The following is a 26,093-nucleotide window of genomic DNA, read 5'->3' on the forward strand; positions in this document are numbered from 1 at the left end:
CATAGTTGCCAAATTTTCTATTAATCTTTCCAAACCTCTCTACAAATCTCTGGGAAGTAAGTTATGGACCACCATATTCTTGAATTGAACATGTACTATATTAAAATGATGTATCATCTACATGCCAGAATCCCTGGGGTGGGCACGGAAGGATACATATTGAAAAGCTCTCATCTGAACACAGGAGCCAAATCATCAGCAAGAAATGGTCTTGTACCAGAGCAGTGGTTACAAATAAAACCGTTCTTTGTGATAACTAACACTTTAGATAATAGCTAGAAAAAAAAGTGGAGGTTTATGACCACTCATTAGTGTTTCAATAAAAATAGATTTTACATTCATCCTTACTGATGTGCATGCATTTTTCACAAATATTATATTGAAAATAAGCATAGCACGATGGTTAAGAATGCAGACTCTGGGTTCAAGCCCTAGCTTGGCGATTTACCATGCATTGTGATTCTGGGTCTCTTATTTAACTTGTTTCCTCATGTGAAAAGTGGGGATAATAATAGCATCTATTTCTAAAGCAGTGGTTTGAGAACCACTTCCTAATGCCGTGCCCCTTTAATAGTTTCTGTGGGTTGCGACCCACAGGTTGAGAACCGCTGCTCTAAAGGCTGCTATAAGAATTAAGTGAGAGATAATAACATTACCATTATTGTAAGAGTAGGAAACTGCCAGTCCTCATCCGAATTTTATTTAAGCCTTAATTACTTGGTTGAGAACTTCAGAGTTGTTAAATTTTAACTACTGAAAATATTTAAAAATATACTAAGACACCACAAGATGGGGTTGTTACTGCATTAATCTCTTTGCCTTTTTCTCCTGCCCAACTGGTTCTAAGTTTGGCTCTCAAAGCAGTTTACTCCTGCCTTGATTGTTGTTCGGTTCTGCACAATAAGGTGGCATGAGCTCTACTACCAGTCTGCTTGGGTTAAAAATCTTAGGCAAGTTATTTAGTCATTCTCTGCCTTAGTTCTTACCACTGTAAAACAGAAGTAATGGTGGCTGTTCCACAAAGCGGTGTACAGAATTGGAGTGTTAAGATATGTAAAGCACGGTTCCTAATACAGAGTAAGTGCTCAATATAGTAGCTGCTGTAATTTTCCATTTTCCTCTCTTTACCGGACATTATATAGCCAGTAAATGTTCGAATACTTTTACAACGATTTCTTTTATATTTTATACCCCTATTAATTTTAAATATATGAATATGTTTCTATTTTTATTCAAGAAAAAGTCTTTTATCAGAGCCCCACAAATCTGAAACAATCAGATCTAAACAATACAGACCTAAAATCAAATACAGATGCTTTTTACTTTTATAGAGAAGAAATGTACGGATTTCTACGAAACACACACAATAAGAATCAGGGCATATATGCCTGTGTTGGGGTGGAGGTGGTATTTGAAAAATGTGTGTGAACTAGATTTTCCTCCTGGCTTTTAACAAATCTTTAGCCACTTTTTTCATCTGATACCTCTAACTTTGAATTTGGCAAAAAGTTTTGGTGAATCTTAAGAACATTTGATGATTGTATTAAAATCTTATGATGGGAACCCTTTGTTTTTAAAGCCTGTCAAATTAAAAAAAAAACAAACCTTTAAGTCTGCTATAACTACAGCAATAATTATATAGCAAATAATTTCTACAGCAAATTTTATATAAAATTTATAACATGCAATTACTATTTAAATTTGCAAACTGTTGTCTTCTTGAAAAGTATTATTTCCTCAGTTAACATTAATAAAAATACTACAAAGATGAGTAAGTCAGCGGCAACATATTTCACAATGGTTGAGAAATACAAAAATTCTTTGTTAGAATTTATTTTAACTACAATGATTTTAATTTTAAAAACAGCAAATGATCACTGCTGATGGACTTCATAAGAATACTGATGAAATTAACCAGTAATTCATTCTATGGATATTTTTATGCTTATTCTTCTTTTTTTTTTTTTTTTTTGTTGAAACAGGGTCCCACCCTATGCCCCTGAGCAGAGTGCAGTGGGCGTGGTAGCTCACCACAACCTCAGACTTGGGCTGCGTGCACCCCACTGCCTCAGCCTCCGGAAGCAGCTGGGATTACAGGCGCTCGCCGCAGCACCCGGCTGGGTTTTTCCATTTTTTTCATGAGTCGGGGTCTCGTGGTCGCTCAGGTGAGTCACGAACTCCTGAGCTCAAGCAATTCTCCCTCCTCAGCCTCCCACAGTGCTGGGATTACAGGTGTGAGCCACCGCGCCTGGCTTTATGCTTATTCTTTAACATTCAGAAAATCACCATTTTTAACAGTCAGGGTTTTTTTTTAATATTTTAATGAAAATTATGAAGTAAATGTTGTGGTTTTGGAATGCAAATACAGACTTCCCAATGATTTGTCCTACTTAATCTCTTTAGTCTTGGTGTCAATGGAACAATGCACTTACCAAAGGAATAGTATCAAAGAGATGACACACGTGAAGTGCCTGAAGCACAGTACTGTAAGAAACTCCAGGAAAAAGAAAAGCAGGGAAAAAAGACAAACTCTTTCTGATGTGAAATTGTATGTGCTTGTCCTTGGTAGCTTTCAGAGAACAGCCAAGGAGGCAGAAAGATGAGTCACAGTATCACTTTTAGAAGGGCAGTTTGACTACCCACATTCCCAAGAAGAAATAGGACCAACCTCAAATTGATTTTTCTGTTTGTTTGTTTTTTGTTTTTTTTTAATCACTAAACTTCAGTAAAACCAACTATACTGGGTTTGTCAAAAAATAGTTAAATATAATTGTTACCTCTAGAAAACTTAGTTATTAAAAAAAGAAACTTTCACTATTAAAGAGTTTTCGCAGAAGTTACTTCACTTGTGGTACACCATTCAGCATTTTGAAAGAAAACTGTTGATAATTTTAGAATAGACTTTTAGATTTAAAATGATAGACTGAACACATGCATATATTTGTTCATTCAAATATTTCAAATACTATTCTAGATGTTTAGGATACGCGAGGAAATCAAAGATATCAAAAAATACCTCTCCTCATGAAGCTTATAAGCAAGTGGGAGGAGACAGATAAACAAAATAAGTGAAATATACGGTTTATTAAATGGTGATAAGCACTAAGAATAATAAAGCAGAAAAGGAGATAAAAAGAATCACAGGACAGAGAAAGGGGAATTTAATTTTTAAATAGCCCAATCATTGAGGAAGTGACATTTGAGCAAATCCCTGAAGGTAGTAAGGAGGGGTGTATCATGCAGATAAAGGAAGAAGGGCACCTAGATATCCAGACTGGGGAAGAAGCATAAAGGCTGGCTTGGTGCCTGTAGCTCAGTGAATAGGGTGCCGGCCACATACACAGAGGCTGGCGGGTTCAAGCCCTGCCTGCCCTGACCTGCTAAACAGCAAGGACAACTGCAACCAAAAATAGCTGGGCCAACTGTGGTGGGCGCGTGTCATCCCAGCTACTCAGGAGGCTGAGGCAAGAGTTTGAGGTTGTTGTGAGCTGTGATGCCACAGCTCTCTACTGAGGGTGATATAGTGACACTCTGTCTCCAAAAAAAAAAAAAGAAGCACAAAGGCTGTCGGGCAGGCTCTGATTGATAGCAAAGAACACAGGGCGTAGTATGGCTGGCAGGGTAAGGAGGGAGAGAAAAAAGAGGGTCAGTGGTAAAGGGAAAGCAGATCAGGTAAGGACCTGCAGGCCATTATAGGGGTTTGGCTTTACTATGATTGAGATGCAAGGCTGAAAAGAGATCATCCGACTTACCTTTTATTAATAGGATCATTCTAGCTGCAGCGTGGATGACAGACTGCTAAAGGGAAGGGAGTGCAGAAAGACCAGGTGGGAAGCTATTGCAAAACTCTAGATCAAGATGTTGGCTTGGTGGCAGTGAATATGGTGAAAAGTGATCAGATTCTGGATATATTCTGAAGATAAAGCCAACAGAATTTGCTGCTGGACTAGAAGGGAGGTGTAAAGAAAAAGATAAGGAAGTAAGACTCCAAAGGATTTGCTTGATTAACTGGAAGGATGGAATAACCACTAACTAGATAGAAAAGACAATGGGAGAAACAATTTAACTGGTCTATACCAGTTTACATCTATTTGTGATTAATTTTAGGTGTTCATCTGACTATTAAGGAGTACTTAGAGAGGTGACAAAGCATTATTTCTGGGTGTGTTTCCAGAAGAAATGGTATATAATCCAATGGACTGAGTGGGGAAGACCTGTCCTTAATGTGAATGGGCACCATCACAATCAACTGGGACCAAAGAACAAAAAAAGCAGAGAAAAGTTGATTTCTTCTTTTTCCTGGAGCTAGGACACTCTTCTTTTGCTCTTGGACATCAGCACTCCAGGCTCTCCGGCCTTTAGACTGTGGGACTTACACTAACAGTTGTTCAAGTTCTCAGGCCTTTGGCCTCAGACTAAGAATTACACCATTGACTTGCCTGGTTCCCAGGCTTTCTGACTTGGACTGAACTACGCTATTGGTATTACAGCTTCTGCAGCTTGCAGATGGCCTGTCATGGGAACTTCTTGGCTCACAGCCTCCATAAACCTGTAAGTCAATTTCCCTAATAAATCCCCTCTAATACTCTACTGGCTCTGTCTCTGTGGAGAACCCTAACACATGTTAGACATCTGAACAGAGATACTGATTTGAGATGGGGTATGTACACCTAAAGTTCAGGAGAGAGATACTGGCTAAAGATACTTATATTTCCTTATACATGGTATCTAAGATGATTTTATTTTTTCCTTTCCCTTTTTTTTTTTTTTAAGAGACAAGGTCTCATACTGTCATCCAGACTGGAGTACAGAGGCATGATCACAGCTTACTACAACCTCAAACTCCTAGGCTCAAGCAATCCTCCCACCTCATCCCCCCAAGTAGCTAGGACTACAGGTGAAAACCACTGCATCCAGCTAAATTTGTTTTTATTGAGATGGGGTCTTGCTGTGTTGCCCAGGATGGTCTCAAACTTTTGGCTACAAGCAATTCTCTGGCCTTGGAATTCCAAAGTGCTGGGGTGTGAACCACTGTATCTGGCCAGATGCTGGTACATTCTTGAACTTTATCAGAAACTACCAATAGAAGGCTTCACAGAACATACTATAATTGTCACCTCACTATGAGTGACTGACAGATGCCACCTGATTTTAGAAATGTGATTTCTCAACCTTGGCACTATTTGGGCCAGATAATTATTTTTTGTGCTGTTCTGTGCACTGTAGGATGTTTAACAATACTTCTGGCCTCTACTAAATGCCAGTAGCACACTTCCATATGGACAACCAGAAATGTTGAATATCTCCAGAGACAAAATAGCCACCAGTTGTGAACCACTGTTTTACAGGAATTAAAATGGGGGCTCAGAGACAGGAAGTGGGTCGTAAAGTTCAGGAATTGTCATGCATATAGATAAGACCAAAAGGAAGAGACACAGACAGAAAGGTAGTCTAGGACTGTCTTGGAGCACTCCCAGATCAAGAAGAGATGTAGATAGTCATGATAAGGACACTGAGAAGGAAGACAAACTCACAAGAAGACAAACAACGACAAAATTTCGGAAGCTAGAAAGCATTTGGCTAAGTGGTAACCAATTCAGCATATCCACAGAAAGCTGAATGCTGGACTAGCACTGGACAAAAGCAGAGGAGCACTCAGTCTACAGGTGCTAGTACATCATATAACTTCAAAGGTCCCCTGCAGCAGCAGAAGTGATAGTGGGACTAAAAACAGGAGGTTTGGATGAAAATATATGCAGGAAAGCAGGTAGTTCCAGCAGTGGTCTCAGGTACAGACTGATACTGACCCCCCAGATCCCAACAGATCATGGCTGAGTTGAAGGCAAAGATAGCATGCTGGCACATTAGCATCAGACATGCCACCTTGTGAGGGAGTCCATACAGACAACTTGGGGACTTGCCTGGAACCTTAAGTGACAGTTTAAGTGCAGAAATCACCCTGGCTTGGGGAAACTTTGTACTCTACAGGAACTAGCAGTACCTTGTAAGTTCCAGCACCCCTCAAGGAACATGTTCATTCTCACTTACAAGAGTTACACTGCATACCAGGAAGTCCAGGTCTGTGTTTTTTCATAGGCTTATATAGTTCTTCATGGAGAGTTCTCCAGGTACATATACACTCACCAAACAGGGGTCATTCTACATTTAATTTTAATCTTAATCTAGTAGATTTCCAGAAAAAAAATCCCAGAAGAAAAACCCAAGGTCATTTGTCACAAAAAAAAAAAAAAGGCTCAGACTTTATTGTTAACCTTTTCTACCTAGCACAGTGATTCTCAAATGGGGGTAGATTTTTTTCCATGTAGCATTATCTGCAGACATTTTAATTTTAATTATTTACGTTTTTGAGATAGTCTCAAGCTGCTGCCCTGGGTAGAGCAACGTGCCATCATAGCTCACAGCAACCTCCAATTCTTGGGCTCAAGCGATCCTCTTGCCTCACTTTTTCTATTTTTAGTAGAGATGGGGGTCTCACTGTTGCTCACTCTTGCTCAGGCTGGTCTCGAACCCCTCTGAGCTCAAGCAATCCTCCTGCCTTGGCCTCCCAGAGTACTAGGATTACAGACATGAGCCACTGTGCCCAGCCTGCAAACATTTTTAGTTGTTACAATTGGAGGAGCATGTATGCTACTGGCCATCTAGTGGGTAGAAGCCAGGGATGCTGTTTAACATCCCACAATGCAACAGGACATCAGCTCCTTGCAACAAAAAATTATCAAGCTCAAACATCAATAGTGCTGATAGCTGAGAAAGCCTGACCTAGAAGGAGTAGAAGAGAATTTTACCAACTGAACACAGAGGACCTCCCCCATGTCCCAATCCTTCTTTCCTAAATGGGCTGCTAACTTTAATACTGGTAACCAGGCATACACCCTCCAGGCAGGGGAATGGAATAATATTCTCTGGAGAAGCTCGCCAGTGTATGAGACTTAAGAATAATCCTAAAGACGACAAAAAACAATAACAAAATTTTAAGATGATGAAATTAATAGAACCCTAATTTTGTTTGGAAAAAATGAAAGATTTAATCAACTGGGGGAAGATTTGGAGTTGAAATAGTGATAAACATTTGGAAAATTAAATATTTTTTAAAATCTAAAGGTAATTAATTCTAGGAAAAGCAAAATATCCCCAAAAGGAAATGTAGTAAGACTATACAGAGGTTAGCAGTAAATTCCAAGTTATCTACTCATTGTAACATATATGCTGAAAACTAGCCCATTTGAAATATATTGGGAGGATGGGGGGCAAAATTAAGAAATGATGATGTAAGCATGGGCTTAATGATAATGACATAGAGGTAAATACCATATCATCCGAATCAGTTAAAAGAGTAAAAATTGTTTACATTTAAGAGAAGAATATCGCATGTTTCTGTGTAGGAAATTTTCTGTAACAAGTCTCATAAAACGCTTTATTTAAATAGTTCTCTGAGAACTACTTAACTTCATGCATGAACAACTGACAAAAATATTTTAAAAACTGTATTTGATTTTACAGACAATTTGATATATTATTTTGGGGTCTATTAAGCTTATCTTAGTTTACTTGATTTGAATCAGAACAGACCCAGAAAAAAAGAATATCTAAGCAAGTCCCAGGTTTATTAAACCACTCTTCTATCCCTCTGCACAAGGCTAGAATAGCTAAGAGTTTAATCTTCTCCCTCCTTTATGCCTGGTTTACTCACCAAACCTTACATTAAAGTATTATGTTAAACATTACACCATTTGTTACTGGTATCCTTGCCCATGGATGCCATTATATACCATTTAAAGTACATCTGCTGGGAGAGAGGAACTTTGTACTTTATTTGCCTTTTTACTTTTCTAATGGTTGTATTTTACAGAAAGACACACACACACACACACACACATACACAGAGAATTAGATTAGTTTACATGATTAGTTTATAACCTGTCCTCAAGCATCTTGGCCCAACTCAAACAACAGTACTATGATTGGAAGAAAGTAATATCAACATGCAAAACTTGGAAGGCCTTCCAAGTAGTTGGGACTACAGGTACACGCCACCATGCCTAGCTAATTTTACTATTTTCGTAGAGATGGGGTCTTACTTCTTGTGCTCAGGCTAGTTTCAAACTCGGGGCCTCAAGTGATCTTCCTGTCTCAGCCTCCAGAGTGCTAGGATTACAGGTGTGATCCACCACTCCTGGCCTTCATTTTAAATAAGTGAAAATTTATTCTTATATTGATATGATTTGCTAATTTTCTTTGCATTAAAACTCAAATATATCTCCAAATTACCACAATTTATCCTTCTTTTGTGCTCTACAGTACCTAGAACAAAGCTAGATAGACACATGGGCAGGCAAGAGAATTTACTGACTGATGAAAGTTAATCTAAAGAATTAAATCAATTGGGGGGAAAAATCAATGTCAAATAATAGTTAAAAATTTCTCTCTAATTCCATAAACTGTGTTTTATAAGATTTTACTTTAGTATTAATTATTTATAGATAATTATATTAAAGAATAAACACAAGATTATTGGAAAGGCTGACTTTATTTGGCCCCCACCAATTTTTTAAAATTTTTATTTTTTAATTATCCTTTGAGACAGGATTTTACTCTGTTACACAGGCTGGAGTGCAGTGGCATCACAATAGTTCACAGCAACCTCCAACTCCTAGGCTAAAGTGAAATTCTCACCTCAGCCTCCCAAATAGCTGGGGACTGTAGGTGAATGCCACCACACATGGCTAATTTTAAAAATATTTTGTAGAGTCAGGATCTCGTTGTGTCATCCAGGCTGGTCTTGAACTCCTGGCCTCAAAGCAATTCTCCTACCTTGGCCTCCCAAAATGCTGAGATTACAGATGCACCACTGTGGCTGGCCAAGTTTTTATTTTAAAATAGACACACATTAAAAAGCAAGTCTCATCAGCTTAGTAACTATTAATGGCTTTGCAAAACACAATTCAATATTTTAAATCATGTAAAAAAACTGGTATTAATTCAAGGATTTCTAAATACTGTAGTCATAAGAATAAAAAAGAAGAAACTAGTCCACACCCGTAGCTCAGCGGCTAGGGTGCTGGCCACATACACTGAGGCTGGTGGGTTTGAACCTGGCCCAGGCCTGCTAAACAACAATGACAACTACAATAAAAAAATAGCCAGGCCACGTGGTGGGCACCTGTAGTCCCAGTTACTTGGGAGGCTGAGGCAAGACAATTGCTTAAGCCCAAGACTTTGAGGTTGCTGTGAGCTGTGACGCCATGGCACTCTATCCAGGGCAACACCTTGAGACTCTGTCTCAAAAAAAAAAAGAAGAAGAAACTAATATCTTCTAAATCATTTTCGTGAAAACATTTCACATTGTATAAAACCAGCAGATTGTACCCCATGATTGCATTAATGTACACACCTATTTAATAAATAAAAAATAAAAAAATAAGCAAATCATTTTTGTGATACTGTCATATCTGGTAAAATATTTTCTGTGTACTCTGATTTTTTTTTTTTTTTTTTTATAGAAACAGAGTCTTACTTTACCGCACTCGGTAGTGTCATGATGTCACAGGACTCACAGCAACCTCCAGCTTTCGGGCTTACGCGATTCTCTTTGTCTCAGCCTCCAGAGCAGCTGGGACTACAGGCGCCTGCCACAACGCCTGGCTATTTTTTGGTTGCAGTTTGGCTGAGGCCAGGTTTGAACCCACTACCCTCGGTATATGGGGCCGGCGCCCTACTCATTTTAAAACTTAGCTCAGGGTTCGGCACCTGTAGCACAGTGGTTACGGCACTGGCCACATGCACTAAGGCTGGCGGGTTCAAACCCAGCCCAGGCCTGCTAAACAACATTGACGATTCCAACAAAAAAATAGCTGGGCATTGTGGCGGGCACCTATAGTCCCATCTACTTGGAAGGTTGAGGCAAGAGAATTGCTTAAGCCCAAGAGTTTGAGGTTGCTGTGAGCTGTGATGCTATGGCACTCTACCCAGGGCAACATAGTGATAGTCTGTCTCAAAAAAGAAAAAAACTTAGCTCAGAAGTGTCTTTGACAAATTCTAAATGTAGAAGAGCTAAGAAAGCTAGTTTTAAAAATTACATTTTTAATATCATTTCTCCTTTACTAAATATAAAATATTTAGTTTCATCTATTACCTAATAGATATATTACCTAATATAAAAAGTTTCATCTATTTACCTCAGTAATTGGCTGCCCCTGATGTGTCAAATCCAGTTCTTGAGGGCGTGTTACTTTATCAATATCCAAAGAGTCCATGCTGGAAGCTGCAGAAGTGACGCTAGAACGGGAGGAGTTACTGACAGAGCGTACGTCAGCATCACTCACTGTGCCTGCCGAGGCGGTTCTTCGGTGCTGATTAGTTACTACAGATTTAGTATCTTCTAGCACAGATTGCTGAGCAGCCTCATCCATGCTCAAGGAGGCTTGTTCTAATTGTGCAGTGATGTCGTCCAGAGAGTAGTTGGCATGGGAAGGTTTAGTTATTCGATTAGATGAAAAAGATGATCCTTTCAAGGTGCCATGTTTTGATGTGTGTCGGCTAGCAGGTAATTTCTGAGTAGCTTTCGTTTCTGTGATTTGTCGTTTACTATTTCCTGAGCCAATACTGCTGAGCTCCTGCTCTATAGAGCAAAGATCGGCCATTAGGGCATCCAGATCCACAGTCTCTCCCTGATTCAGAGCTTCTGCAATGAACACACATGATGTTTCTAGAACACACTTCATCAGAATTTGTACATTCTATTATAAATCAGTTGATAAATGTAGGTGGTAAAGCAAAAGAATTTACCCATTGAGTCTAAAGCCAGTCAAATAAAGTATTTCTAATAGTTTTTTGGTTTTTAGTCTAAAAGAAATTAAAAAAAAAAAGACTCGGCACCTGTAGCTCAGTGAGTAGGGCATCAGACACATACACTGAGGCTGGGGGTTCGAGCCCAGTCTGGGACTGCTAAACAACAATGACAACTGCAATCAAAAAATAGATGGCCGCTGTGGTGGGTGCCTATAGTCCCAGCTACTCGGGAGGGTGAGGCAAAAGAATTACTTAAGCCAAGAGTTTGAGGTTGCTGTGAGCTGTGATGCCGCAGAACTCTACCAAGGGCAACATAGTGAGACTCTATCTCGAAAAAAAAAAAAAGAAAAAGATTGATAGTAATCAGAAGAAAATAAAATTATGAGTTCAAAGACAAAATTACTACAAAAATCTTACACTGTTTCATGATTTTATTTTATTTTTTTAAGACAGATTTTCACCTTGTCACCTTCGGTAGAGTGCTGTGGCATCATGACCTCAAACTCCCGGGCTCAAGCAATTCTCTTGCCTCAGCCTAAAGAGTAGCTGGGACTACAGGCGCCCACCACAACGCCGGCTTTTTTTTTTTTTTTTAGAGGTGGGGTCTCACTCTGTCTCAGGCTGATCTTGAATCTGTGAGCTCAGGCAATTCACCCACCTTGGCCTCCCAGAGTGCTGGGATTACAGGCGTGAGCCACCCACCGCACCTGGCCTGTTTCATGGTTTTAATTACATTCTTCCATGTAACTTTTTATCAGAGGTTTTCGTAAGTTAAGATAATCAGTGCTCTGATAGAGATATATTAAAATACTAAAAGAGCTGAGGACATAAAAGAGAAGTCAAAAGTCTAGGAAATTACAGATTGATAATTCAATTTCAAGCACCATAAAGTTGACTAGGTGGAGTACATTAAATAAAGGCCATAGGAACTGATTTTAAAATTACAGGTAATTTCACTGGACTTCAGTGTGAAAACAACAATTCAGTAAAGTTTGCCATGGAATTCCTGTGAACTTTTGTTCATTACTAATAAATCAACTAGAAAATTATTTATGTTCCAGTTTGCTTTTTTCTGTGATAATCATTATATAACAGACAGATCAAAACTGAAATTATGGGGCTCAGCGCCTGTAGCTCAGCGGCTAGGGCACCAGCCACATACACCAGAGCTGGCGGGTTCGAACCCAGCCCAGGCCTGCCAAACAACAATGACAACTACAACCAAAAAACAGCCGGGCATTGTGGCAGGTGTCCGTAGTCCCAGCTACTTGGGAGGCTGAGGCAAGAAAATCACTTAAACCCAAGAGTTTGAGGTTGCTGTGAGCTGTGACACCACTGTACTCTACTGAGGGTGACATAGTGACACTCTGTCTCAAAAAAATAAAAACAAACAAACAAAAAAACAACTAAAGTTATGAGTTTAGTTTTTATATTTGGAATTGTAGCTGCATTGCTCTTATGTTTAACTTATCATATTATCTTACATTTCATTTCTAATTACATCTTACCATTCAAGTTGTATATGGAGAAGCGATAAGAAAAATTGGCCATGTTTGTTTCCTGGCGAAGAGGAGATCTTTTTACTGGTTCCATGGGCTTGTCAGAATCCAAACTCTTCAAAAATGAAAGTTCAATAAGTTATAAATTCAGGTTTCAATTATATAAAAAGATGAATAAAGTTTGTTCATGATTGCCACATAATTAGTAAAACCAAAGCTCTAAGCAATAGCTTTGCCTGCCCTTAAGTATAATTGGTTTTCACATTATTATTTTGGTTATACTCACTTCAATCTTTAGATATATGCTTATTATTATTATTTTTTTTTGGCCAGGGCCGGTTTTGAACCCGCCACCTCTGGTACATGGGGCCGGCGCCCTACTCACTGAGCTACAGGCACCACCTGATACATGCTTATTTTTAAAGGCACTTGAGATTTGAGACTGTCATAGGTCAGAGTAAATATTTTTTTCAAATTTATCTAGTGACTGACCTCATTTGACATAAATTCACTATAAAATAAACTAGGTAGATGAATGTGGATAAGAAATAGATAAGAAATAGACAGAAACCATGCCAAGAGTTCTGTTATTTTTGCCTGTTCAATTTTGTTTGTGGTCCAGAATACACTCATTCTTTGGCATGAAATATCCTGAAGGTAAGGGACAGTGCTGGATTTTAAATTAATGAGACCAAAGACCTTAACAGAGAACAACTAGAACTTGAAATATCTTCGTTCTTTTCAAGCCCTATCAGTAAACTATAACTGTAAACACTGATTGTCACGAAGCTAGAATTATAGTATACTTTGGGGTAGGATGACTTCCAAGTTATTTCACCACTTTTTTTTTTTTTGAGATAGAGTCTCATTTTGTCATCCTTGGTAGACTGCCGTGGTGTCATAGCTCACAGCAACCTCAAACTCCTGGGCTCAAGTCATCCTTCTGCCTGAGCCTCCTAAGTAGCTAGGACTACAGATGAATGCCACCACACCTGGCTAAATTTTTCGATTTTTTTTAAGGGACATGGTCTTGCTCTTGTTTTGGCTGGTCTTGAACTCCTGGCCTCAAGCAATCCTCCTAGCTCAGCTTCCCAAAGTGCTAAGATTATAGGTGTGATTATTATTGCCTTGCCCGACCATCCTAGTTTTAAAGGCACAACCTCTTCAGTGCCTTATTTCAAAGTTTCACAAAACAGCCAGGAGATTCTCAAACCTAATTCTTCTGCAGTATGTTAAACCCTAATTCTCTTCTCAGTGGAAATGGAGAATAAAAACTAGCTAATGTTTTCTATAAAGTTATTTGAATATAATTGAGGACATACAAAAACCCAATCTATTTACCAGCTCAAATAAACATATATTATAATTATTTGCTGTATCTATGGTGCTGGGGCAACAAGGGAACTAGAAGAAATATTCCTTAGGTCAAGAAATTGGTGATCTAACAGAGTGGCTTTTAACCTTTTTGAAGGAGTTGCTGAGAATTTGATAAAAGCTATGAACTCTCTTCTGGAAAAATGCACATATACACAAAATTTTACAAACTATTTTAGAAGATTCACCAACTATTTAAAACTTAAACTTGATTTAATACAAAATTGAAAATAAACACTGAAAGTTCAATGTAATGACATGAACAAGACACTTGAGATTTTAGCTGCTAACTTAGTAAATCAAATATTTCTAGAAAATTTCCAAAGTATTAAAAAGCAAGATGTTAGGGCTAAGAGAGGTGGCTTACACCTATAATCCTAGCACTTTAGGAGGCTGAGGTAGGAAGAACTGCTTGAGCCCAGGAGTTTGAGACCAGCCTGAGCAATACAGTGAGACCCCATGTTTATAAAAAATAGAAAATGTAGCCAGGACTGGTGGTGCATTCCTGTAGTCTCAGATACTTATGAGGCTGAGCCAGGAGGACTGCTTGAGCCCAAGAGTTTGAGGTTGCAATGAGCTATGATGAAGTCACTGCACTCTAGCCTGGGCATCAGAGCAAGACCTTGTCTTAAAAAAAAAAAAAAGAAATAGCCGGGCGTTGTGGCGGGCGCCTGTAGTCCCAGCTGCTCGGGAGGCTGAGGCAAGAGAATCACGTAAGCCCAAGAGCTGGAGGTTGCTGTGAGCCGTGTGTCGCCACGGCACTCTACCAAGGGCAGTAAAGTGAGACTCTGTCTCTACAAAAAAAAAGAAAAGAAAAGAAAAAGAAAAAAGGTACTAGCAGTGAGTCACACTATGCAATTTTTTTTTCTCTCTCTAAAAACAGCTTTATATCATGAAAACAATAGTCATAGCATTAATTAAGTAACCAACTTTTTTTGGTGAGTGGCTCTTCACATTAATGAAAGGCAACTTAAAATACTGAAGAAAATACAAGTGACCACAGTAGAAATGCTGTCTGCAGTGGAGCAGCATGAAGTTCCTACTCTATCTAGAGAAGATAGACACAGAACTACTTGTCTTTTCTTTTCACCTTACCCCCAAGTATGGAGAATAAAACCACATGGTCAAGGACACCCCACATATTAAGTGGCCCTCACAGACTTTCCTTCCTATACTATCATTTTCTATTTCTTTTCTCCTCCAGCAAAGAATGCAAGGCCTAGTCATTTTCTCTATGTCAAAAATACTTTACTAAAAGACTAAGAATTAAATGAAAATGGTTTGGCAACTACATACATAAAATACTTCTGACAAAAAAAGTTACTTCTTTTTATTAGAGATGAAGGGAATGATCCCTATGAAATCCTAGTAGGGTTTGCAAACACCTTCCCCAAAGTCTATTAATAGGTTATGGCCATAAAGATGTCTGCCTTTCAAAATAATCTAGCAAGAGTTACATGAAAAGTTTACCAGTTTCAATTCTAGACTGCTACAGAAACAACCTAATACATTAACTTTCTACCATACACATGGTATTTTTCCATTATTTAAGGAAATCTCATACTTAAGCAATTTTACAGAAATCTTCCTAGAGATATTATGTAAAGGTAAACAAGTTTTGTTCTAAGATGAAGTCAAACTTATATAAACCTAGCCATCTTTATATACTGAATACAATACATTAACTGGGGCAGTAGCCACAATATCCTTTTATTCTATAAAGTGTCCTAGTTTAGAGTATAAGGTCCTTTAAAAAGAAAAAATACAAGATCCGAAAAAGCAAAAAAAAAAAAAAAAGAAAAAGCTGCAATGTTTTAAAATGCAAACCAGAATACAACTTTGTCAGTATTCTAGGATCATGTTATAGAAAATATTTATATGTGAAGAAATTATGTTGTAAAAATGTATTCAAATTTGGTAAGTTATAGAATAGAGTTTCCTAAAATTTACATTTTAAATTTAGGCCTTAAAACTTTTTAGATAGTAGGGTGGTGCCTGCGGCTCAAAGGAGTAGGGCACCAGCCCCATATGCCAGAGGTGGCGGGTTCAAACCAAGCCCTGGCCAAATGAAACAAACAAACAAAAAACAACTTTTTAGATAGTAATCTTAAATTTATTAAACAGATACTAAGTTATCCTCTTGATGAACCTTGATAAGCCTCTCTCATAAGTATCTTTTAAAACATCTGTAAAGTAACTATAGAAGATAGCATCTTCTATTCTCAAGTGACTATAAATTTACCTATTGATATTCTGAACACTTTTCCTTTCTAGCAGTTATTTTAAAATTTAACTTATAGCCACACTGTCATGTCTGCACGTTAAACTTTTAACACAGTGATGACTACAAATCTTCAACTGGTTTCTGAAGCACTACTTCTAACCTGAGTGAGTTTGTCTAGTTCTCCAAGCCAGGCTCCAAACATTTTGTCAAGGTCCTGATCTTCTTTGTCACTGTCTTCTTCAGCACCATGGTCAATTTCTTCATCGGACAACTGCTCCATCTAAAATACAGACATTTATGTAGAATGGATAGTTTAACTTGTAAAAATTACGCAACATATGCTCTGATATGTATTGTAATTATCTTTAAAACTAGAAGTATTATAAAAGAAAATTATAATTCATTAATGGAGATGGAGACACTGTTAACAAGTGAGCAGAAATGAGGAATGAAGTCTCAAATTTTTAGAAAAGTTGAAAAAAAAAAAAAAGAAAAGCAAACTGTATCAGATTAGTAACAATACTAAAAAAATTACAGAGCCCTCCCTTCAATCAGTAAAGGACAAAACAGTAGCTCGGTTCTTTCCACTAAGTGATCCTGTTAACACCCAAACACCACAAAGAAATAACTGAAAAAGATTTTAATCCAGCAAATTATTATCTAGTTTATTCTGTAAGAATCTGTTTAGATACAAAGAAATACATATTGTATAAAACCTAAATCCAAACAGTATTTAAGAGAAAACTTGTCCAGACAATTTTTTTTTGAGACTGAGTTTCACTTTGTCACTTGGGTAGAGAGCCATAGTGCGTCATAGCTCACACCAGTGTGGTCTATTGAATTGGCTCCTCCTCTTATCCTATCCTCATTTCCTACCCTGTTTTGTCTTCTTTCTCTACCTTATCCACTACCTTATCAATTTCTACAAAAATCCAAGGAGAAAAAAAGAATTAAAAACTTAATTCACATGTAAAATTTTCTGGATCTGGTGACTGTTCAAATGTAAAGCTCTTGAAGAAATTGTTTTCCTTCTCATTAATAAAATAACGTGACATCTGACACAGAACATGCATTTTGTTTTGTAAAGATAGGAGAAAAAATTACATAAGATCAATGAGTGATTGATTTGATTAAGATGAAGTATTTCAATATTCAAAGCCCTGAGAAATCTTTAAATAAAGAGTAGCTTTGCTGAAAACAACATATTCCAAATAAAAATTATAGTCAGATCGTTTGGATTTGGAATTTGTCTCAAGTAAGCAAACTGTTATAACCCTTGGTTTAAGAGTTATGGTAGATATTTTATATTTTTTAGTATCATAGTTACTGACTAAAATCCAATAAAATTTTATGTCTAAAAGAAAAACCAACATATTCCAAATTTGACCGTAAATCCTTTGCCTTCAACTTCTGTCCCACAGACACGAGTATCATCACCATATATTAAACACTCCTGATTCACATTTCTAAAACAAATTTGATTCCAGTGCATCTAGGCAATATTTGGAATATAACTTGTCTGTTGGTTTAAAGAATTCCTCAGAGATTATATGGTACATAGGCATCCCATTAGAAAAGATATCTTTAATCTCAAGTAACAACTTGATGGTATAGATGTCCCCTGGTTTAAATGAGGCCCTTTCAAAAGTTAGGTGTCTCCAATGTAATAGTGTTATGAGGGAGGCCTTTAAGAAGTGATTAGACCATGAGGCCTCCTTCCCTGTTAATGGGATTAAGGGCTTTATAAAAGAGGCTTCATGAAGCAATGGGCTAGCTTGCTGTTCCATTCTTCTGTCATGTGAGGACATAGCTTTCCTCTTATTCTTCTCTCCCAGCAAAAAGGCTCTCAGCAGAAAGAAGCACCAGAGCCTTGATCTTGTATTTCCCAGCTTCCAGAACTGTGAGAAAATAAATTTCTGTTCTTTATAAATTATCCCATCCCAGGATTTTGCTGCAGCAACACACATGGACTAACCACAACATCTTATAGCTCCAACAAAATTACCTCTATCATCTTTGCAGGAATCTATCTGACAAGATGTCGTGAAGTTAAATTTTAAATCTTTTTTCACTATATAAATATGGCCAAAATGGTTAAATAATGTTGCAAAATTAATGAAGTTACTCAGTTCTAAGAAACTCAAATCATATTCCACTTAATCACTTTAAGGCAGTGGTGCTCAACCTTCCTAATGCCGCAACACTTTAAAACAGTTCCTGTGGGTTGTGACCCACAGGTTGAGAACCGCTGCTTTATTTTTTATTATTTTTTTTATTTTTGGATTCTCCTGCCTTATTCTCCCGAGCAGCTGGGACTACAGGTGCCCGTCACAATGCCCAGCTATTTTTTTGTTGCAGTTCGGCCGGGGCTGGGTTTGAACCCACCAGCCTCGGTATATGGGGCCTGCGCCCTAGTCACTGAGCCACAGGTGCCACCCGAGAATCGCTGCTTTAAGGGAAACAATTTTCTAATGTCTAATACTGGAAAGAACCACAACTCATCAATATCTCTTATAGAAACTGATGATTTCTATTTTTAAATCTGTTTCTAACTATGTATAAATCAGGACCTTCTTCTCTGGCACGTGGAGACTGAATCCACTAATCTTCCAGTTCACAACTTTGGCTCTTAAAGAAATGTAGTTTTTATAATTGTCTTACAACATTATTTCTAAGACTTTTTATTCATTACCAAATAATTTACAGATAAATCTCAATAAAAGCCTGATATCAGAATTCGCTTAGTGATCTACTTAGGAAAAACATAAAACGTTAGTTTAAAGAAAAACCCCATCTAAGTGACTTACTCAAATAATAGTTGCTAGTTTGAGAACACTTAGGAGCTGTAACCAGTCTTCATGAGGGTCAATAAGCAACAGAATCCAGAATGTTAACAATTTCCTCTTCTTCCCTAATCTTTTTTTTTTATATAGTGAGAGTATGCTCAATCATATTTATTTTTGCATAAAGAGGTTGCCAGGTTTTGGGAGGAGGGGCCCCACAAGATCAGAGAAAACTGGCCATATTGAAGAACTAATAGACAAGATTTGTCATTTAATAACTTTTTAAAAAATGTTTTGGAATATATATATATTTTGGAATAATATATATTACCTGTTTTAAACATTTATAACATTAAATGGGCCATTTACAATCAGTATGAAACAAACATGTAAAACTACGAATTCATGATAGAATAACTGGACTGAAACTGCCCTTGATTTTATTATGTACCTTGAAGATTTAAAGTCAGAATTTGGGGAGTCTCAAATTAGATGAATAGGTTTATTTAACTGATGCAAATTGATACTTGATTTCACATTTACTTCATAACTTTTTCAGACAAAAAAAAACACGTGTTCATTGTGAAAAATTAGAATATATCAGAAAGTACAAAGAAAATAAAAATCACCTGCAATTACATCACTAAGGTTTAAAAAAAGTATTGGTGTATATACTTCTGGTCTTTTCTAAGTAATACCTTTATGTCACATGTATGTGTGGTTTAAAGCCAACAGTGACTATAAATTTCTAAATCCAGTTTCTCTTACTGAAAGAGAAATAACAATTCCTAATTTCCATATGGGCATAAGGTTAGGCATTTCATGGGCATTCTCCCTTCACCCCAACCCTGTGGAATGGGTAGACATTTCCACCACTGTATAAGGAAGGTAGCTAAAGATCTAAGAACTTATTACTATTCCAAAGGCTCACAGCTATTATGTAGTAAAACCAACTTCAAAACCTGATCTATCATAAAATCCTGGGTTTTTCCACATACCATAATGCTGCTCCACCACCAACTTTTTAAAAAAACATAGTGTACAAACCCTTGTATGAATAGATTATGCTATTACATTGCATCTAATGACAGAAATGGGAAAGTCATATACAACTCGCCTTAAGCAAAAACCAAAGACTATTTGACTTTTCTGTGGTTTAAAAGTAGAATACATAGTATTTTTTGCAAGAGGGTCCTGTCACCACCATCTTCATTGTTGAAAGGAAAGCCAATACTACTACAAGAAATTTATGCCATCAAAATAACCTAATAATGAATGGGAAAGCATTTAAATACAATTTATTTAGGCATTTATGAAACTCCACATTGCCTGGATGTTAGGTCAGTTTTGCTTTTTTTTTTTTTAATTAAATCATAGCTGTGTACATTAGTATGATCATGGGGCACCATACACTTGGTCAGTTTTGCTTTTGAATTGGTGAACCTTTTCAGCTAGTTCTGGGAAACCTGCATGGCCGAGCTCTCTACACAGGTGCTTGGCCGGGTCAGCCTGAGTCATCAAGGGCCCCATGCAGCCAGATGAGCACAGCCTGGTGGCCGTGTTCACGGAAGCTTTCAGCTCCTGACCACGGCTCTGATGTGGTCATCTGTAAAGTTCCATGAATGTGCCAGCCTGTGCCACTCATTGGCCTTCAGCTGATGGTAAGCCAGGTTCCAGAGGAGCATGCACATGTGCCTGGTCTCCAGACTGTGATCTTGCTTGGAGGTCAGAGTAAAGCCTGTTGATATGTCCCTGACACTCACGATGCTTCTCTTTCCAGGCATGGTACCTCTCCACTTTAATGAGCATGTCCACAACAAGGCTGTGGTTGCTCCTGGAGGCCACAGCCAGGGCAGTCCTACCTTGCTTAATAACAACCTTCAAGTCACAGCCTGCCTTCAGCAGGGTTTCCACCAGTTCCACATTTCTAAGATCAGCAGCTATATGCAGAGGGGTTTGCTGTCTCTGATTTAAGATGTCAGTATCATGCTGGGCACTTAAACTTTTTACAACTGTGATACGGTTGTTGATAACAGCTAAATGAAGGGGGGACTCCTTAGGTCAGCCTCCAGACTCCTTGCTCCCTCATTCCCTCCAGCTGCCACTGGCCCTGGAGGCAAGAGACAAAGAGAAGACAGGCTTCCAGCAGTGGAGAAGGCAGGGAGATGGGGAAGCTCCAGTAGAAGAATCAGGGTAGGAGAAAGGGGTGAGAGGGTGCCCGGTGCAGAGAAGAGAGGGGAGTGATGAGGAAACATACAGGTATGAAGGAGGGGGGGGTACTATGGGCAGAACAGGAGTGAAACTGAGAGCAGAACCTCTTCCCTAATCTTTAAAACTAAACACACGGGAATAACCCAGAAGCTAAAACATTCTAGGAGGAATTCTGCTTTGAGATAGTGACACTTACGCTTAGTTGCATTTTATATCTCTAAATACATTAAAAACAGCTGGGCCTACAGTACTGCTATCCAGCAGATACTGCCATGTAACTTTTGGCAGAGACTGCAGCTTCAGCAACTTTAATGAGTACTTTAGGTAACAATATGTAAGACACTGTATTTATGATGACTCTATTCTCCACAGTAAAAATCTAGTCACATGACCATATTTATCCAGGTGACTCATCATAGGAAAAATGTGTGATGAATGAACATAACACACAGTACAAGGAAGTTATATTGAAAGAAGACAGGAAGAGAACATTAGTCAGAGATCTCTATGAACCAGACATTGTGATTTGTAGGTATAATATCATTCCCATTTTATAAATAAAGAAATCGGATCAGAGAGGTTAGTGAGTTCTAGGTATTTTTGGAGAAAACTGAGGACAGCATTCCAGGTCCCCTGCTTCAAACAACATCTACAATTTCAGTCGTTTTATAGATGGGGCTTCCACGTAAGATTCATTTATACCAAGAGTTTAAGAAAAGGGGGAGGGGGTTAAGCTCGAGGCAGGTGGATTGCTTGAGCTCAGGAGTTCCAGACCAGCCTGCGCAAGAGTGAAATCCCATCTCTGATCAAAAAAAATAGAAAAACAGCTCAGCGCCTGTGGCTCAAGTGGCTAAGGCACCAGCCACATACATCTGAGCTGGTGGGTTCGAATCAATGATGGCTGCAACCAAAAAATAGCCAGGCATTGTGGCAGGCACGTGTAGTCCCAGCTACTTGGGAGGCAAAGGCAGGAGAATTGCTTGAGCCCAGGAGTTGGAGGTTGCTGTGAGCTGTGATGCCACAGCACCCCAGGGCAACAGCTTGAGGATCTGTCTCAAATAAGGAAAAAAAAAAAAATAGACAAACTACCTGGGCATGGGGACACATGCCTATAGTCCCAGCTATAGGAGAGGCTGAGGCAAGATGATCATATAAGTAAGCCCAGGTTGTTTGTGAGCTATGATGCCACAGCACTCTACCCAGGGCAGAGTGACTCCGTCTTAAAAAAAGAAAAAAAAAAGGTTTAAATCCTACGCTTCCCTTCTGAGCACAAACTATAATTGTCCATAGAAATTCTACAGGGAAAAATAAAACAGGAAAACAATTTTACAAGTCAAATATAAAATACTTCAAAATGAAGAATGAATATTTAAATCACCATGGAGCCAAAAAGAACTACAGTCACACACTGCGTAATCACATTTTGGTCAATAATGAACTGCATATAGGACAGTGTCCTATAACTATTTTTACTATATCTTTTCTACGTTTAGATACAAAAATACATACCAATGTACTATGACTGCTTACAGTATTCAATACAGTAACAGGGTGCACAAGTTTGTAGCCTAGGAATAATATGCTGTACAATACAGCCTAGGTGCATAGTAGGCTATCACATCTAGGTTTGTCTAAGTACAGTCTATGATGTTCCCAGATATTGCCTAAAGACACATTTCTCAGAACAGATCTCCATTATTAAGTGACACATGACTAGACTATACAGCAAAGTCTAGTGTGTTTTGCGAGTTTTTTCCTACTATTCAAGCAAATTATTGGGGTTAAAAAAAATCCCTTTAGGGTGGCGCCTGTGGCTCAAAGGAGCAAGGAGCTGGCCCCATATACCAGAGGTGGTGGGTTCAAACCTGACCCCGGACAAAAACTGCAAAAAAAAAAAAAAATCCCTTTAAATATTTTCTTTCCTTTTTTTTTTTTTTTTTTTTTGAGACAAGAGTGTTCCTATGTCACCCTCAGTAGAGTGCCATGGCATCACAGCTCACAGCAACCTCAAACTCTTGGGCTTAAACGATTCTCTTGCCTCAGCCTCCCAAGTAGCTGGGACTATAGGGACCTGCCACAATGCCTGGCTTTTTTTTTTTTTTTTTTTTGGTTGTAGTTGTTGTTTGGCAGGCCAGGGCAGGGTTCGAACCCATCAGCTCTGGTGTATGTGGCAGGTGCCCTAGCTGCTAAGCTACAGGCGCTGAGCCTAAATATTTTCATTAATAATTTTGTTTTTATAATACCTACAGGAGTACAGATTCATGTCAAGGAAAATATAGTTAGGGAACAATGACAGAGCCATCAAAGCCAGCAAATCTAGTAAGGAAATTCATTCTCACTTGCCAATTCCTTGACATCCACATCCCACCCATTCTAAAAATTACTTGTAACTGTGATATAGCACCAAATAAATCATAGCCCTAAACCTGAATTTTCCCAACATAATGACCCTACTAGAAATTGTAACATAATAATCCAACTATCAACTATACCTCCAAGGGGAAAAAAATGAGGGAACAGAAAACAAAATTTATAAATCATGTTTTTAAAGTAATTTAGAAATTACTACTTTATATGTGTGTTGGGAGATATTAAAGTTTTTACTTAAATTTCATGCTTCATTACACATAAGGAAAACTGTGTCCTAAAAGTGTAAATGCACCCTACCTACTACAAAGGAAGTTTATGCCTCAAAGTAAAGAATTATTGAAGACAGAGTAAAATCAAAAGTCACTAGCAGTTTGACAAAGCCCTGTGCAATTTTAGCCTGTAGGGCCCTCTCTTCCCACGCTCTCCACCCCCACCCCAGCTTTCAGCCACACTGTCTTGACAGCTGATCCTTGAAATACACAGACTTGTTCCAATCTCTAGTATTTACAATGCCATAACCTCTGCCTGGGACTCTCTCCTCCAGGTATCTATAAGGCTCACTCATTCAGGTCTTTGCTTAAATAACCATCCTATAAAAGAGCACAGAATCCCTGTTACTGTCTGTCTGTCGTACAGTTTTTTCTTCATAGCACCTATCACCATCTATTATGCTTATCACTCTTCTTCTTCCACTAGAAGGAAAGCTCATTGAGAGAAAGGGCTTTGGTTTCCTTCTCTATCTACAATGCTTAGAATGGTACCTGACTCATTAAATATCTGCTAAATGAATGAGTATCCAACTGTGTGTGTGTGTATGTGTGTGTGTACCCATATATATAAAAAAAGATGAAGAAAAATCAACCTAAGTATAATAACATACTAAAATGAACACTAATAGATGTACTGCCTCAGAACCAGGTGCTTTACAAAGAACTTAACATATAATCTCACACTAACCCTTTAAGATAGTTATTCCTTATTTATGAAGGAAGAAAATTTGTCCAAGAGAGATTAGGTAACTTTTCCAAAAGCTCACATCTAATAGTCAATGTTAGAATTTGAACCCAAATGTGTGACTAAGTCTATTATTAAAACTGGTTTGCAAAGTCTCTACCAAAGAGGTGCTTTTACTGGCTGTCATGTAAATAGATGAGTTTGAGAAGGGTGTGCTAAAAAACCCCTCTTTTATTTATTCATTCAACAAATATTTACTGAACAGCTACCACATGCAAGGTATTATTCTAGGTGCTAAGAACAGAGCAGTGAAACAAGTCAGATAAAGTCCCTTTCCTAAAAGACTCAGTCTATTTGCATAAAGAACGAAGAAGAGTCAGCTAACGAAAATCTAGGGGAAGAATGGACAAAGGAAACAAAAAAGCAAAGACCATGGTAAGAATCAGCCAAATGTATTCATTTATTTATTTATTTTTTATTATTACTATTTTTTTTTATTGTTGGGGATTCATTGAGGGTACAATAAGCCAGGTTACACTGATTGCAATTGTTAGGTAAAGTCCCTCTTGCAATCATGTCTTGCCCCCATAAAGTGTGACACACACCAAGGCCCCACCCCCCTCCCTCCGTCCCTCTTTCTGCTTCCCCCCCATAACGATAATTGTCATTAATTGTCCTCATATCAAAATTGAGTACATAGGATTCATCCTTCTCCATTCTTGTGATGCTTTACTAAGAATAATGTCTTCCACTTCCATCCAGGTTAATACGAAAGATGTAAAGTCTCCGTTTTTTTTAATGGCTGAATAGTATTCCATGGTATACATATACCACAGCTTGTTAATCCATTCCTGGGTTGGTGGGCATTTAGGCTGTTTCCACATTTTGGCGATTGTAAATTGAGCTGCAATAAACAGTCTAGTACAAGTGTCCTTATGATAAAAGGATTTTTTTCCTTCTGGGTAGATGCCCAGTAATGGGATTGCAGGATCAAATGGGAGGTCTAGCTTAAGTGCTTTGAGGTTTCTCCATACTTCCTTCCAGAAAGGTTGTACTAGTTTGCAGTCCCACCAGCAGTGTAAAAGTGTTCCCTTCTCTCCACATCCACGCCAGCATCTGCAGTTTTGAGATTTTGTGATGTGGGCCATTCTCACTGGGGTTAGATGATGTCTCAGGGTTGTTTTGATTTGCATTTCTCTAATATATAGAGATGATGAACATTTTTTCATGTGTTTGTTAGCCATTCGTCTGTCATCTTTAGAGAAAGTTCTATTCATGTCTCTTGCCCGTTGATATATGGGATTGTTGGTTTTTTTCATGTGGATTAATCTGAGTTCTCTATAGATCCTAGTTATCAAGCTTTTGTCTGATTGAAAATATGCAAATATCCTTTCCCATTGTGTAGGTTGTCTCTTTGCTTTGGTTATTGTCTCCTTAGCTGTACAGAAGCTTTTCAGTTTAATGAAGTCCCATTTGTTTATTTTTGTTGTTGTTGCAATTGCCATGGCAGTCTTCTTCATGAAGTCTTCCCCCAGGCCAATATCTTCCAGTGTTTTTCCTATGCTTTCTTGGAGGATTTTTATTGTTTCATGCCTTAAATTTAAGTCCTTTATCCATCTTGAATCAATTTTTGTGAGTGGGGAAAGGTGTGGGTCCAGTTTCAGTCTTTTACATGTAGACATCCAGTTCTCCCAACACCATTTATTGAATGGGAGTCTTTCCCCCAAGGTAAGTTCTTGTTTGGTTTATCAAAGATTAAGTGGTTGTAAGATGTTAGTTTCATTTCTTGGTTTTCAATTCAATTCCAAGTGTCTATGTCTCTGTTTTTGTGCCAGTACCATGCTGTCTTGACCACTATGGCTTTGTAGT

At 38.2% G+C, this 26,093-nt stretch overlaps 1 protein-coding gene across 4 annotated transcripts in view; it reads right to left on the reverse strand.

Annotated features, from left to right (window-relative positions):
* RAPH1 (Ras association (RalGDS/AF-6) and pleckstrin homology domains 1) overlaps nt 1–26,093 on the reverse strand; it is a 134,348-nt gene that overhangs the window by 56,084 nt on the left and 52,171 nt on the right. For 3 of the 4 annotated variants that reach the window (XM_053596325.1, XM_053596327.1, XM_053596324.1), the window contains exons 2-4: nt 16,067–16,186; nt 12,318–12,423; nt 10,197–10,702 (exon numbers count right to left, since the gene is read on the reverse strand). In XM_053596325.1, coding sequence (XP_053452300.1) covers nt 10,197–10,702; nt 12,318–12,423; nt 16,067–16,186 — 732 coding nt within the window. The remainder of the gene's footprint in view (nt 1–10,196; nt 10,703–12,317; nt 12,424–16,066; nt 16,187–26,093) is intronic. The other variant, XM_053596326.1, reaches the window with a different exon arrangement.

Source organism: Nycticebus coucang, chromosome 7 (genome assembly GCF_027406575.1).
Source record: "Nycticebus coucang isolate mNycCou1 chromosome 7, mNycCou1.pri, whole genome shotgun sequence".
Lineage (NCBI taxonomy): Eukaryota > Metazoa > Chordata > Mammalia > Primates > Lorisidae > Nycticebus > Nycticebus coucang.